Genomic DNA, 15,651 nt, shown 5'->3' with positions numbered 1-15,651 from the left:
ATTGCTTCTTCAAAACATTATTCATGTCAGTTTCATCTCGCAGCTGTCCTTTTCTCAATAGCAGCAATCGGTCAAATTCTAGGAAGGGATCACTAATCAGCCACTATGGAGAAGTGCAGTTCACCAGTGAGTACCTTGGAGTGTACCTGGACAGTAATCTGGACTGGTCCAGGAAGGCTGAGGCCCTGTACAACAAGGGACAGAGCCGGCTGTACGTTTTGAGAAGGCTCCGTTCCTTCAACATCTGCAGTGAGATGCTGCAGATGTTCTACCATCTACTTCTTCACTGCCGTGTGCTGGGGCAGCAGGGCGAAGGCTGCGGATGGCAATAGGAGTAACAAACTCATCAGGAAGATTGGGAGGTGGTCCTCAAACTGCAGAGCATCCTGGACAATACAGCTCACCCCCTCCATGACACACTGGCCAACCTGATCACCTTCAGCAACAGACTGGTTCCACCAAGATGCAGGACAGAACGCCACAGGAGATCCGTCTTCTCTGGGGCTATCAAACTGTACAACCCCTCCCTCGTCTGTCGCGGGGTAGACTGAGACTGACCCCCGCCCCCCCTCCCCCCAATCTTTGCACATCCCTAATCCTTTCCACTCGTCACTTTAATTTCATGCTTCATGTAATTTGTGTTTTTTTGACTGTTGGCAGATCATTTTCCCTCCTGGGATAAACAACGTTCCATCGTTTTGTATCGTATCATATCGTAGGTTGAAAAAGGGGGTTTGTGAAATCAGGATGGGAAAAGGAACAGATTTAGAAAGTAAATGGAGAATATACAAGAAAGTCAGGATGGTGAACAACTTCTTATGGGGCTCAATGAGTGTGTTCAAAACTCCAAATTGGTGCCGACAGCATGTTCATTTTTGGAATAAATTGCATTGAACTCCACACTAAACAGCTGTAAACAAATGTGCGGTGAAAGCCTGGTAGAGAAACATAGAGTGTGTATGTCATGATGAAGAAAAGATTGAACAGGCTGATGGTGTACTGAACAAGTCTTCTGTCAACTTGATCGTTCTATGAAGATAGTGTTCCTATTATGATTTGTCTCTCCAGAGAAAAGTTGTACCCATTGGTTTGTTGTTCAAATTAGCCATTAGTGCGGCAATTTCAGTTGCAACGTGTCCGAGTTCCTTTGCTCAATCACTGTGGGAATTGTTCATTAAGGGTCCTGCTGCTCCAAGTTCTGACATACATGATCTGGCTTTGAAGTTGCCTCTGTGTAGTGTATTTTAATGTGCAGTCACTGGTGTACACCAACAACCACCTGAGCTTCCAGGAGCAAGGTCTTGGCCCAGTAGATAAGTGAGTGTAATGCCCCTGTCCCACTTAGGAAACCTGAACGGAAACCTCTGGAGATTTGCGCCCCACCCAAGGTTTCCGTGCAGTTCCCGGAGGTTGCAGGTGGTTGCCAGAGGTTGCAGGTAGTGGAAGCAGGTAGGGAGACTGACAAAAACCTCTGAGAACCGCACGGAAACCTTCGGTGGGGCGCAAAATCTCCAGAGGTTTCCGTTTAGGTTTCCTAAGTGGGACAGGGGTATTAGGGATGCATTGAATTGAGGAATATTTTAGGCTAATTTAATAGGATTTTGCATTCGAGGAGGCTTTATCTAACAGATTATTCACCCGAGCCCGTGGAATTGTGTACACTATCACAGCAAGATCTCTGTCTAATTCCTGACAATGACTTCATGAGGTATATTTGGTTTTTTTGGCTTACAATTATGTATCAGGCCTCCCCACCTCTTTCTTCAAGGTCCCCTCTGCAATGCCTAAACTTAGCCATGTTGTACCATTCCTCAATATTTCCCAAGTCACATCAACTCCCCAGTGATGTCTGTTCTGAAGAAGGGTCTTGACCCAAAACGTCACTCATTTCTTCTCTCCAGAGATGCTGCCTGACCCGCTGAGTTACTCCAGCAATTTGTGTCTACCCCAGAGATGTAAGCTACCTTTAAATGGCACAGTCTTACTTTAGTTGGAGCTAACCCTTCCCACTCAACCCTCCACCTGCATACGTCCAGATATAATTGTGGTTAGCAATGACTGAATGCTGAAGCCAAATCACTCACCCTGACCACATCCTCACCTTGGGCTCAGTCTATAGATCTGACACAAGGGTTTCCAGGCACCTCAGAATTGTTGTTGAGGGAGGCAAGTTATCTTTAAAACTGAGGGGCTGCATGAGAAAAGTAACCGGTGAGTAGGGGGTAATTGTGCATTGTGACCCCCATTTTTAAAAAACGTACTGTTTGAATCAATAAACTGATGAACCAGTGAACACTTTGTACTTTGTAAGTTTCCTTTCATGAGGGTGACCTTCAGAGTATCATTTGATTTCAACATGGTACTGTAACTCTTATCTCTGATTTTGTAACCAGTCCTTTTTTTTCCTAACTTGTTATCTTTTGGTCATGTGAGATTTTCATTGATTTCTTCACAGACCCAGAGTATTTAATCCAATCGGTCTTTGTGAGCTGTCACTGCCAGTTCTGTGACCATTCCATCAGCATCTGCCCGTGGTCTCAGTAACACTGCAGTTTTAGACAGTGCAGCTTTGCAGGAACATGAAGTCGCTCCTTGCACTTGCAGTTTGTTTAGAGTTGTGCACAACTTGGGTTGTGTCATTGTATGTAGCGGAGTCCTGCACCAGCCTAGAAAATATTGCACTGGCAGAAGAGGCAATTGGTCACATCAATGCAGGACGAAAACATGGATTCAAGTACGCTCTGGACAAAATAGAGAACGTTCAGAAGCAGGTATGCAAACAAGAATGAAAGCAGATTTTATTCCATCACTACTGATGTTCATATTTAATTAATAACATGCTGTGTTTAGGGCTGTATTGCTGGTTTCTGAGAGTGTAGCTTCTATGGAATGAACTATAGCCCATAGAGGGTAGAGAGTCTGAGGGGAAGGAAGGTTGGAGGGTGAGGGGGAGGGAGCATGGAGACGGTGGGATTGGAGTCACCAACGTCCCACGTTGGCATCATGAAGCCGCATTAGTTGTTGATAATCCTTTCTCAGTCGTATTATTTCACAAAACATATGCATTGTCTCCTCTTTGATCCACCCAGTAGCAGGTGGAGCACTGACGGGGCACACTCCCCCATTTCGATTCCAACATTGCAATGGGGCCCTGTTTGCGTGTGCATTTGCAGGTTGCTGCTTGGGCTGCCTTTGTGGAGGAGCCCAGCAAGATGGAGTCGGTGACAGTGAAAGTGGAGGGGGCAGCAGCGCTGTGAGTCTTTCCACGCCACTTTCAGATGCTACCACCCTCACTTTTGCTGAGTGAGAGGCCTCATGGTTGTCGCTGGGTGTTGCAGGGTGCAGAATGGTACCTGAGTCCTCACATGAATCAACTCAGCAATAGCTGGAGGTGTACTGTAATTATCAGCCACATTCAATGAACTGTTGTGTGGGCAAAAGTCAACAAGTTAAGTTCTTGTTGAATGGTAAACCTTCTCAATGAAAGTATGTATTCCAAAATTTAAGAACGAGTTAGATAGTGCTCTTGGAGCTAGTGGAGTCAAGGAATATGGGGAGAAGGCAGGCACGGATTATTGATAGGGGACGATCAGCCATGATCACAATGAAATGCGGTGCTGGATCGAAGGGCCGAATGGCCTCTGCCTGCACCTATTTTCTATGTTTCTATGTTAAAATAGCCACCAGAAAACTGTCCTGGCTCATGTTGCCAATGGCATTTGTTCTAAAGGAGAAGGAGATGAAGGGGAATTGTTGAAATGGTGCACAGAAAAGTGACCAGAGCATCAACAAATTATGTGAAGTCCTTTTAAAGGGAGTCTTTGACATCCCTTTATGGAGAGTCCTTTACTCTGGCGTGGAAGGTTAGAATCACCAGATCTTCAATATTATTCCTCAAGATTAGTCTCAGTAAAATGATTCATTTGTTTCTTTTGTGAAACATAAAGTATGCTGACGTTCCCAAACAGTTAATTTACTCACTCTACATGTCTGTCCCTTCATCAGTTTGTTTTCAACTATACTTTCCCTCGGTTTAGTACTCTTTCGTATTTCTTGTTGTTTAAATATAGCGCTTGAGTTGGTAAATCAAAAGTGAGAGTCTACTGCTTCCACTCAATGGAGACTTTGTGACTTGTTTCTGCTAAGATGGGAAATGGATTTGCCACCGGTGTAAGCAGCTCTGTGCCTGGCTGACAGTTATTGTTTCCCAACCACTTTGTCACACCATGAAAGCTGTTAGCTGGGCAGAGCAGTCCTGGTTCTCAGCCATCACTTGCACTTGCAGCATCGGTAGGGCAGTGCCAGCTTGTCTTTTGCTGTGGTTCATGAGCCAAACTGCATGGCAGATCAGATAGATGAAAAACTAAACTGCGGTATTGAAGGAGAATGAGTAAACCACTGACCAAATATTGTGATGTTAAAATGATATCCAAACTAAACATTATTAAAACACAAGGGACAGCAGATGCTGGAATCTTGAGCTGGAAGAACTCAAAGTGTCAGGCAGCATCTGTGGGGGGAATGGACAGATAACATTTTGGGTTGGGACCCTTCTTCAGAATGAGGGTCCAATATTATTGATGTTGTTGAACTAATTATGTTCTTTGGAAGCAGAGAAGCAGATAATTATCCTGTGTGAGTATTCATTCTCGTACTGAGAAGTTCTGTGCTCCTACAAATCCGTGCATTCAGATATGATTTTAAATGTTTTATCCCGTAGTGACTGCACTGCTGTTCAGAACAATGTGAAGACGTGCTGTAGATGGGCTGAGACTGTAAAGGATCATCTATGACGTGATCAATTTATTGTGTCACAAAGTCATACAGCATCGAAACAGGCCCTTTGACCCAACTTGCCCATGCTGACCAACATACCCCGTCGACACTAATCCCACATGCCTGCATTTGGCCCATATCCCTCTCAACCTATCCCATCCTGGAACCTGCCTAAATGCTTCTTAAACATTACGATAGCACATGCCTCAATTACCTCCTCTGACAGTTTGTTCTATACATCCGCCACCATTTCTGCAAAAAAAAAGTTACTCCTCGGGTTCCTATTAAATCTTTCCCCCTTCACCTTAAACCTATGTTTTTCTGTTTCTCAATTTCCCTACTCTGGCCAAGAAACTCTGTGCATTTACCCGATCTATCCCTCTCATAATTATGTACACCTCTATAAGATCACCGCTCATCCTCCTGTGCGCCAAGGAATATTCTAGCCTGCTTAACCTCTCCCCATAGCACATGCCCTCAAATCCTGGCAACACCCTCGTAAATCTTCCCTGCACCCTTTCCAGCTTGATAACATCTTTCCTCTATCATGGTGACCAGAACTGAACACAATACTCTAAATGTGGCCTCACCTACGTCTTACGTAACTGCAACATGACCTTCCAACTTCTACACTCAATACTCTGACTGATGAAGGCCAGTGTGCCGAAATGGGTGCAATTAATCACTGATATAGGAGCCGAATCATTGGGAGTATCTAACAACCATTTATTTTTCAGACACAGGAAGGTACAACTTACTATTTGGACGTGGAGGCTCGAGAGACAAAGTGCCATGTGCTGAGTCCTAAACCACTGTCAGAATGTCCAATTCGACCATTCACGGAAGTTGTGAGTCTTCAAAACAGAACAGGGGCGGGGGAGAAAAAGGGCAGGGTGAAATCCATGAGGGGGAATGTTGGATTAAATGCTTTGTTTTGTAATGACAGAAATCAATTGGTAATCTTTATAAAAGTCATTTTAATTTCTGGATTTCTTGTTTAGTAATGGACAGCATGGCAGTATTTGCAAGGTATTATTTTGCAAAGGAACCGAGGAAAAATGGCAAACTAGGCTCGAAGGAAGAAACACATTTTTTTTTCATATGCCGTGCATTTGATGGTGTTTATGTTCAGAGGCACCAAGATTGGTCTGAACTCCCAATCTGGATGAAGCATGAAGAGCAGAGCTCAAACTTGGCCCATGGTGATTGCCATCTCTAGTGAGGTCGGGAGATGGCTGATCCATCCCCTACTGCTGTCCTAGTGTACTCAGTGGAGGTATCTTGGCTATTTCTTGAGCACCCAATGTCTCAGACCTATACATTCTTACTGAACTACTGCAGTATGTTCTCCAACGAGAGCGAGGGAGGCTCGGTGACGCAGCGGTAGAGTTGCTGCCTTACAGCACCAAAGACCCGGGTTCAATCCTGACTACGAGTGCTGTCTGTACGGAGTTTGTATGTTCCCTGTGTGACCTGTGTGGGTTTTCTCCAGGTGCTCTGGTTTCCTCCCACACTCATAAGACGTACAGGTTTGTATGTTAATTGGTTTAGGTAAAAATTGTAAATTATCCCTATGTGTAGGATACTAGTTCTAGTGCATGGGGTGATCGCTGGTCAGCGTAGGGTCGGTGGGCTGAAGGGCATGTTTCCACGCTGTATTTCTAAACTAAACTAATCTAAACTAAAAAGACCCGTAAGATCTGCTGAGGACCATCAAAGACTCCAAATCTTTAAATCTCAGAGGGAACACTATGTTTTTGTTCTTCTGTGTCATGATTCCATTATAAGATCAAGCTGATTTAGAGTGATTTTTGTAGCTTGTGTCAAGTGGACAGAGAGATACAAATCATCATTTTAGATAGGATTTGTACTTTGTGCATAACGGATAAGAGAAAATTAGACTTTCTTGCTTATATTTTAAATAGGTAACTTTTGATGTGGAATGAAAATTACCACCTAAGCAATATACACTTGCGAGTTATGTGGTTGTGTTCTGTTTGGTAGTGTTATTGTTGTTGTGAAATGTTGCTGGCATATTCAAGCCTTCCATGATTCACAAGAATAAATAAGTTATTAATATTGATGTAGCGAATATTAAAAACATGCTTTAATCTGGTTGCCAGTAAATTAAAAATCAACAAGCTTATTAATCAGTGGTAAATCTGGGCACAAATGATCTACTGCCTACAGAGACCAAATTACCATTCTAGCATTCCACATTTAAATAGTAATTTTCATTGTCTGTTTGAACCATCATTAAAAATGTAGATGTGGGAGTACTATATGAATTTCTTAAGTTATTCCATTACAAGTAGTAATTTTTTATTTGAGAATTGTTAGTGTGATTCCATTATCACAAATATACCTAACTTTAATTGAAATGTCACTATGACCATGGTGGACGATATTCTAATCAAATTTAATTAAAATTTCCTTTGCCTGGTTGTTACTTTAGAAAGGAGATGGAGATTGTAAAATAATCTTAGACGTCCTACCAGGAAAACCCATTCATTTGAATGGCTACAAGTGTGATGTAACCCCAGGTATGTTCTTGCTTTGGTTGAATTGACAAATTAATGTACAAATGAGAGCTGATACAATACGATACAATAGAACTTTATTTATCCCAGGAGGGAAATTGGTCTGCTAACAGTCATAAAACACAAGATCCATGAAACATGAAATTAAAGTGATGAGTGGAAAGGATTGGGGATGTGCAATGATTTGGGGATGAGGGGGGAGGGGGTAGGGGAGTCAGTCTATCCCACGACAGAAGGGGGAGGAGTTGTACAGTTTAATAGCCACAGGGGAAGTGGCATCTGTACTGCATCTTGGTGAAACCAGTCAGTTGCTGAAGGTGCTCCTCAGGATGACCAGTGTCTCATGGAGGGGCTTCATGAGGGACATAGATAAAGTGAACAGCCCCAGTCTTTATCCCAGGGTAGATGCCATCAACCAAAGGGTATAGGTTTAAAGTGGGACGGGATAGATTTAAAAGGGTTCCCAGGGGCTACTTTTTCCACGGAGAGGGTGGTGCGTCCATGGGACAAGTTCCCAGAGGAAGTAGTAGAGGCAGGTATAGTTATGACATTTATAAAACAGCTAGACAAGAACATAAATAGGATAGGTTTGGATGGATATGGGCCAGGCATAGCCAAGTGGGCCAAGTTTGGTTAAGCAACTTGGTCAGCATGGACGAGCAGTGCTGAAGAGCCTATTTCCATGTTGTGTAGCTCTAGGAGTCTAATACTGTCCACTTGTCCGGGTTAGTACAGAACTCCATCAGAACATCCCAGAACAATTGTGGCCTGCACTCTGGCCATCATGATAAATATTCACTTTCTTCACCAATGGTTCACAATGGCTGCAGTGTACACCACCAACACCAACACTGTCTACAGTGTATACCACCAACACTGTCTGCAGTGTATACCACCAATACTGTCTACAGTGTATACCACCAACATTGTATACAGTGTATACCACCAACACTGTCTACAGTGTATACCACCAACACGGTCTACAGTATATACCGCCATCACTGTCTACAGTGTATAGCACCAACACTGTCTGCAGTGTATACCACCAAATATAGTCTACAATGTATGCCACCAATATAGTCTACAGTGTATACCACCAACGCTGTCTATAGTGTATACCACCAACATTGTATACAGTGTATACCACCAACAGTCTATAGTGTACACCACCAACAGTCTACAGTGTATACCACCAATATAGTCTACAGTATATACCACCAACACTGTCTACAGTGTACACCACCAACAGTCTACAGTGTATACCACCAACTATCTACAGTGTAAACTACAAACAGTGGCTACAGTGTATGCCATCTTTCTTACCACTTTCCCAACTCTGAAATTCAATTTACACAATGAAAATAGGCATATCTTAATTCCATAATTATCAAGTTTATTTCCGTGTAACATACTTTTCTGCCCTGAAAATATACTGCAGTTCCTTTATTGAGACTGTATCTAAATTAGGAATTCCCTATACAACAAACACTACAGGAATAAAGACTACAGCTGTTGAGTAGATGACTCTAGCAATAAATTCTGATCATGGCATCCTATATTTACAAAGTCTTCCGTCAATGCCTACAGCTGTTTAGTTGAATACCAGCTGTGCCCAACAGGATATTCAGTAATACTGTACCACTTTGCAGATTCAGCGGAAGATGTTTTTGAGAAATGTCCCGATTGTCCGTATCTAGTACCAATAACCAATGAAGAAGTGATACATGCTGCACGGGTCTCAGTTGACAAATTCAATACAGAGAGCACATTTACACATCGTTTTGATCTTTATGAAATATCGCGAAGCACTAAGGTTAGTCAACTTACGTTTTAACTTCTTTGATAATTTTTCATTGCCAATGTTACCAAATTTCAACTCTCGTGCTCCTCGCACTTCTAACTCAGAAGATAATGCAAGGGCTACATTTGGACAATGTTGAAGTCAATCACAAGGAAGTATTTTTGTTAACTGAAATATTATGTCCATCGCACTCCATGATTCAAGAGGAAACATAATATTGGTTTGGCAATTTAACTAATGCAAATCTGTAATTTTTGGTTTGGAGTAATTAGAAAAGACATCACTTATTGTGCACCAAGGCACTGCTTTAACATTAATGTTAGGTACTCTGCACCACTTGTTGCCTTTGCTTTCTAAGTTTTCCATTTTGCCTGTGTGAGGATTGTTTCAGATACAGTGATTTGCTTGATGGAACTATAATATGGCTTAACTTGTTGAAGCTGAAGCACTCAGTTGTTCTGAATGGACAGGGTTAGATTGCATGATTGTATTGTTAATAACAAGGTCCACATGACCCAAGGATTTCCCACAGTGTCAGATTTCACACAGCATAAACCACTGCATCCTACCCTGACCACAACCCCTTAGCTGGCCTCAACACCAGTTCCATGGGGATTACTATTCTGCTTTCTTAAAAGTTAATTTCTATTCTGTTTAATCACACAGAATAGAATGATCCACAGGCATCAGTATTGCAGTGTAGCGATAGATTGTTTTTTCAGCAAAGTGTCCATTGGCATGTCATGCCACATTAATAACATTTGAATATCTCCGAGGGGGTTGAATCTAGGTAGTTCAGTTACATGTCAGGTTTTAGAGGGCATATTACATTGCATAGGTATCCAAATTCCCTTGTTATCTCTATCATATACTCCCTCTACCTGATGTTCTTATCTTAGAACATTTCCGGATGTCCCTCAATGTACATTCCAATGTTTGGCCAGTCACTATGCAATGCCTCTGACTACTCTGGTGGGTGTAAAGATTCTACACATAATAGATTGGGATAGCAAACCCAGTCTCTTGTTTATGTCAGTCTATGGATTAAAACCGCTTCATTCATAAATCATTTGAGAATGGAGAGAAATTTTATTACAGAACAATCTGATGGGAAAAATGGAAATGACATTGCACTGAGCCTTGTTGTAGTTGACCATGTTTAAACATACTCTCACACCTTATCTGTCTCTCCTGCTATTACATTATGGAGATAACAGATGTGTCATGAATTTTACAATCATATTCATGTATAAAGTTGATGCTTTGGAACACAAATATATATTTTTCAGCTCCTGAGTTGCTTTCAAATGATCGTATCAAAAACAGATACTTCTGTGAAATCCTAAAGTTGTTTGAACACACAGCGAGAGCAATAAATGAGCTAATCTGTCATTCAATGTAAACATTATTGTGATTATATTTCAGGGATTTAATTCACCGGTATATATAGAATTTGTCATCAAAGAGACAACTTGTTCCAAACACTCCGCTGCATGCACCCTCAATCTTCTCCTAAATCCGGTGAGTACAACACAGACTAAGATAACTACAACTAAGATAAATAATGTTGACTGAGTTACCAATTATAATTATTCAAAACATTCAAGTAGTTTGCAAGTGACGTTATCTATAATTTGTAATCTTCTTCCTATCGAGTTCACACACAAGATGAGAAGTTGTTCAGCCAGAGCTGAACACACTTTAGGGCATCTGCAGCCAATGGTGTCCATCTTGTTGCTTCTTGTGCTTGGTGGTGGAAAGATTGGTGGAAACAGGGCCGCGACATGCACGCTCTTTCCTTGACCCCATAATTTGTAATGATTCAGAGGAATAATTAATGGCTGTTGATAATGTATTTATTGAATAACAAATAGAATATGGAACATATAATGGTCCAACACTGGTATGGGCCCTTCAGCCTATGATGTTTGTGCCAAACATGATGACTCACTGAATTGAACTTATCTGTTACACATGATCCACATCACTCCACTTCCTGCGCTTCCATGTGCTTATCTAAAAGCTTAGTAAACACCACCCTTGTACCTGTCTCCACTATTACCTCTGGCAATCCGTTCCAGCCTCCCCCCACCCTCCGTAGAAAAGAAATGGCCTCTCACCTTATAGCTATGGCCTCTAGTGCTAGACATTTCCACCTTGGCTAAAAGGTTCTGATGTCTACCCTATCTGTGCCTCCCATAATTTTATATATTTCTACTTTCGCCCCTCAACCTCTGATGTTCCAGAGAAAGCAATTAAAGTCTATCCAAACTCTCCCTGTAGCTGAAACCCTCTGATCCAGGCAGTATTCTGGTAAACCTCCTCTGCACCCTCGCCAGAGTTCCCACATCTTTCCTGTAATGGGCCAACCAGAACTGTACACAATACTCCAAATGAGGCCTAACTGAAGTCCTATAGAGCTGCATCAAATACGGGCAGGTGGGACTATTGTGGCTGGGAAATGTTAGCTGGTGTGGGCAAGTTGGGCTGAAGGGCCTGTTTCCATGCAATATCACTCTATGACTATCTATGACTCTAATTGAACAACATTCAGATTAGCGATAATTGTGTTTCATGCTTTGTTTTTTTACTGTTGTAGATCTTTGGGTTCTGTACGTCCACTGTTATTCCGGGCGACGTCAGCGAGGAAGTGTTTGTGACTTGTGAGGTAATGCTTTAGTCCTTGACCCTAAGAAAAAACTCCAATCACTACTGTTAATATAGGACTGCAGCTATAGATCAAGAATTAACACTGTTCATTTGCCATAGGACATCAAATCTCTGTATGAATACATTGAAGCAGATATCATGCCAATTCACCAGAATGAATCTAAGGTGTTTAAAATTAAATTAGACCACATAAACATACCTTATTTTCTGTATGTCATCATATTCAATAGGCAAAGGGTGATTTGAATGAGTAGTTAAAATGACAAAGGATTTGATAGGATCTTTACTTCATCTGGTGAAGGGCAAATTGCAGATGGATGTAAATTCACTAGGAATGTATACCAGTTACCCAATTGAATCAAGATAGAGCCAGTGTAAAATGTATAGGGGCACAGGTTTCCTAAATTACAATCAGAAAAACCTGTTGAAACCGTTTGCAGCAGGCAGGTCAGAACAATGTTGTAGTGGGATCATCATCTGGCTGGATTTGGCATGGTTATGGAAAAGGACAAAGATAAAATGGAGGCAAAGGTTCAAAATTGGGATAAGATCAACTTGCATAGCTGAGAACAACAGAATGGTGGAAGAACCGAATAGGTCAAGCAGCATTTGTGGATGGCGAAAAAAGGTGTAAATTGGTGGTTCAGGTTGAGACCTTGCACCATGATTGAAATCACTACCCAAAAACTAAAGAGGACACAAACCAATGGGAGATATTAAAAAAGATCAGGATAAATGTGATCCCACAAAGATTAGAAAAATACGATTGCCAAATCCAGAGTCCCCTGGATAACAAGGAGTCTAGATTCGAAGATAGCATTAAAATTAAAATGGAAGTCAGATACTGAGAACTAATACTGAAAAATTCTAGGAGAGCATAGAATGAGTAGAGATTAAATTGAAATGAGAATTTGAAGCAACCACAAAACAAAATGAAGTTTTCCTTTAGCAACAATAGGAAAAATCAGTGGCATAGATTTAAAGTAATTAGTGGAAGGATTACAGGGCAAAACAAATTACCCAGAGACCAAGAGTGGTCTGAAACTCCTGCTGAACAAGGTTATAGTGACTCAACACTTTTCAGCCCATATCTGCATGCACACTTTTGATTTGGAGAGCCACAGAACACATACTGGAAGAGTTATTTCAAGGATGGATTATTTATAATTCATACCACTGTTAGGAGGAGCAATGCATGCCTGCCAGTTACCTTTCTGGTTAAAAAATGGAAGCCATGACACATGGTTTTTAGATGTCAAGCATTGGAAGCAGTGAGTTGGCAAGATCATCCAGGTATTTGGCAGATGCAAGTGCAGTTGTCATGCTGATGAATCAATTTGTATTCATTGCAGATGCATTAAAGTAGATTTGCTTATTTGACCAGAATCCTTCACAGAGAATACACACAATAACATACAACAGAACCATCTCTGTATCTTATATAATTCAATTAGATCACCTCCTATACTTCTAAACTCGAAAGAATATAGAACCAATTCCATATGTGTAAGAAGGAACTGCAGATGCTGGTTACACCAAAGATAGACACAAAATGCTGGAATAACTCAGCGGGACAGGCTGCATCTCTGAAGAGAAGGAATAAGATGCTGCCTGTTGCATTGAGTTACTCTAGCATTTTGTATTTACCAATTCTATATCTTGCATATTGTGGCCCAATCTTCCACCCAAATATGCAACAATAGATATATATATATATATTTAATTACTGCAGTGTAATGTAGAACCTAGTCATGTGCATGTGTACATGTATAAAATCAGATCAGCCTTTCATACACAAAATAAAGCTTCTTCATTCCCAAATCTAGAGCTATAGAACAAAAAAGAATGGTTTGTTGCAATCTAGTAAGAAGGGTTTTAATACCAAAAACAAGATTTGTTGTTTTGAAATTGCAGGTGGAAGGATCAAAGAAGGAAAAGGCTGCTATTGCAATTGATGGGGACGGAACTGTTCTTCCAGCAACGGACGATGAAGGCACTGTACCCCCAATGGAAGGGGCTACTGGGAGTCCAGCAATGGAAGAGGGAGGCACTGCTCATCCAACAATAGAAGAGGGAGGCACTGCTTCTTCACCAATACACGAGGGAGACACTGTTCCTCCAGCATTGGAAGAACTAGGCACTCTAACCCCACCAATAGAACACCAGACTATTGTTCATGAAGAAACTGAAGCAGAAGCTGCACACCCCATCCAACAAGTAGTACAATCTACTGTTCCTCCCAAACGCAAACGATCAATTATCAATGAGTCCTCAGAATCCTCTGAAGAACTGGTGTACAGTCCTGGCAAACCGTTTGTATTCCCCGATCTCCCTGCAGATCTGACAACCTGCCCAGGAAGGCATAGATATCGTGAGGATCAGTGAACTGATTTAACTCCCTTTCTAAAAGGCAAACCCATTCTTAACAACAATGTTGCATAACTATGGATAATTAACTGCACCAGAATAAGGAACATTTCCATTTCCTCTTTCTGGAGATTTACCATAATAAAACAAAACAATTACCTGGGAATTGTATAAATGATATGTACAACGCCATGAACTCACGCCAAAATTTTGGCGATCATCAAATTTTTTTGTGATTTTTACTTTGTATGGGCAATAAAATATGTTTGAACAGCCTTCTCTTGGGTTAAATATTAAATTGCAATTAAACTATTATTAAAATGATGATTGATACAATACAGCTGGTATTCGGATAGCACCTCTCATGGCCATGGAGTTAAAAAATATGTTGCAGCCGCGATGAATATATTGCGGCAACACTAAAGGGAATGATGTGATCAGTTTGCACACAGCAGTGTCTCATAAACAGCAATGTCATTAAGGTCCGATGATCTGTTTATGTTAATGATTAAGAAAGAACTGCAGATGCTGTAAAAATCGTAGGTACTCAATAATGCTGGAGAAACTCAGCAGGTGAGGCAGCATCTATGGAGTGAAGGAATAGGCGACGTTTGGGGTCGAGACCCTTCTTCAGGCTGATGTGGGGGGGGGGGGGGGGGGAGGAAGAGGCGGAGACAGCAGGCTGTGTGAGAGCTGGGAAGGAGAGGGGAAGGAGGGAGAAAACAAGGACTACCTGAAATTGGAGAAGTCAATGTTTATATCGCTGGGGTGTAAACTGCCCAAGCAGAATATGTGGTGGGCCTCACTGTGGCCATGGAGGAGGCCCAGGACAGAAATGTCAGATTCGGAATGGGAGGGGGAGTTGAAGTGCTGAGCCACCAGGAGATCAGGTTGGTTGTGAACCGAGCGGAGGTGTTGGGCGAAGCGATCGCCAAGCCTGCGCTTGGTCTCACCGATGTAGAGCAGTTGACACTTAAAACAGCGGATGCAATAGATGAGGTTGGAGGAGGTGCAGGTGAACCTCTGCCTCACCTGGAAATACTGCTTGGGTCCTTGGATGGAGACAAGGGGGGAGGTAAAGTGACAAGTGTAGCGTTTCCTGTGGTTGCAAGGGAAAGTACCAGGGGAGAGGGTGGTTTGGGTGGGAAGGGACGAATTTTGACCAGGGAGTTATGGAGGGAGCGGTCTCTGCGGAAAGCCGAAAGGGGAGGAGATGGGAAGATGTGGCCAGTGGTGGGATCCCGTTGGAGGTGATGTAAATGTCTGAGGGTTATCTGTTGTATGTGACGGCTGGTAGGGTGGAAGGTGAGGACAAGGGGGACTCTGTCCTTGTTACGAGTGGGCGGATGGGGAGTGAGAGCGGAGCTACGGGATATAGAGGAGACCCTGGTGAGAGCCTCTCCATCTATGAGACCAAGCGCAGGCTTGGCAATCGCTTCGCCCAACTCCTCCGCTCCGTTCACAATAACCAATCTGATCTCCCGGTGGCTCAGCACT

General features: G+C 42.2%; 1 protein-coding gene across 1 annotated transcript; it reads left to right on the top strand.

The window, feature by feature from the left end:
- The first annotated feature begins 2,486 nt into the window (after positions 1-2,486).
- Positions 2,487-14,430, top strand: si:ch211-262h13.5 (uncharacterized protein LOC571127 homolog). Its single transcript, XM_055645566.1, has 7 exons — positions 2,487-2,771; positions 5,514-5,624; positions 7,232-7,319; positions 8,966-9,129; positions 10,543-10,638; positions 11,717-11,785; positions 13,702-14,430. The coding sequence occupies exons 1-7, from the start codon at positions 2,580-2,582 to the stop codon at positions 14,170-14,172; spliced, it is 1,191 nt and encodes a 396-aa protein (XP_055501541.1). The 5' UTR covers positions 2,487-2,579; the 3' UTR covers positions 14,173-14,430.
- The last annotated feature ends 1,221 nt before the right edge of the window (positions 14,431-15,651 follow it).

The sequence above is a fragment of the Leucoraja erinacea genome, chromosome 14 (genome assembly GCF_028641065.1).
Source record: "Leucoraja erinacea ecotype New England chromosome 14, Leri_hhj_1, whole genome shotgun sequence".
NCBI lineage: Eukaryota > Metazoa > Chordata > Chondrichthyes > Rajiformes > Rajidae > Leucoraja > Leucoraja erinaceus.
This window is presented reverse-complemented; position numbering and strand designations above follow the sequence as displayed.

What these genes read in the sequence shown, in the direction of transcription:
- si:ch211-262h13.5 (XM_055645566.1), top strand. Translation starts at nt 2,580, where the DNA reads ATGAAGTCGCTCCTTGCACTTGCAGTTTGTTTAGAGTTGTGCACAACT. An exon ending in TCAATCTTCTCCTAAATCCG is followed by an intron (nt 10,639 to 11,716) that starts GTGAGTACAACA and finishes TTACTGTTGTAG; the next exon opens with ATCTTTGGGTTCTGTACGTC. An exon ending in AAGTGTTTGTGACTTGTGAG is followed by an intron (nt 11,786 to 13,701) that starts GTAATGCTTTAG and finishes TTGAAATTGCAG; the next exon opens with GTGGAAGGATCAAAGAAGGA.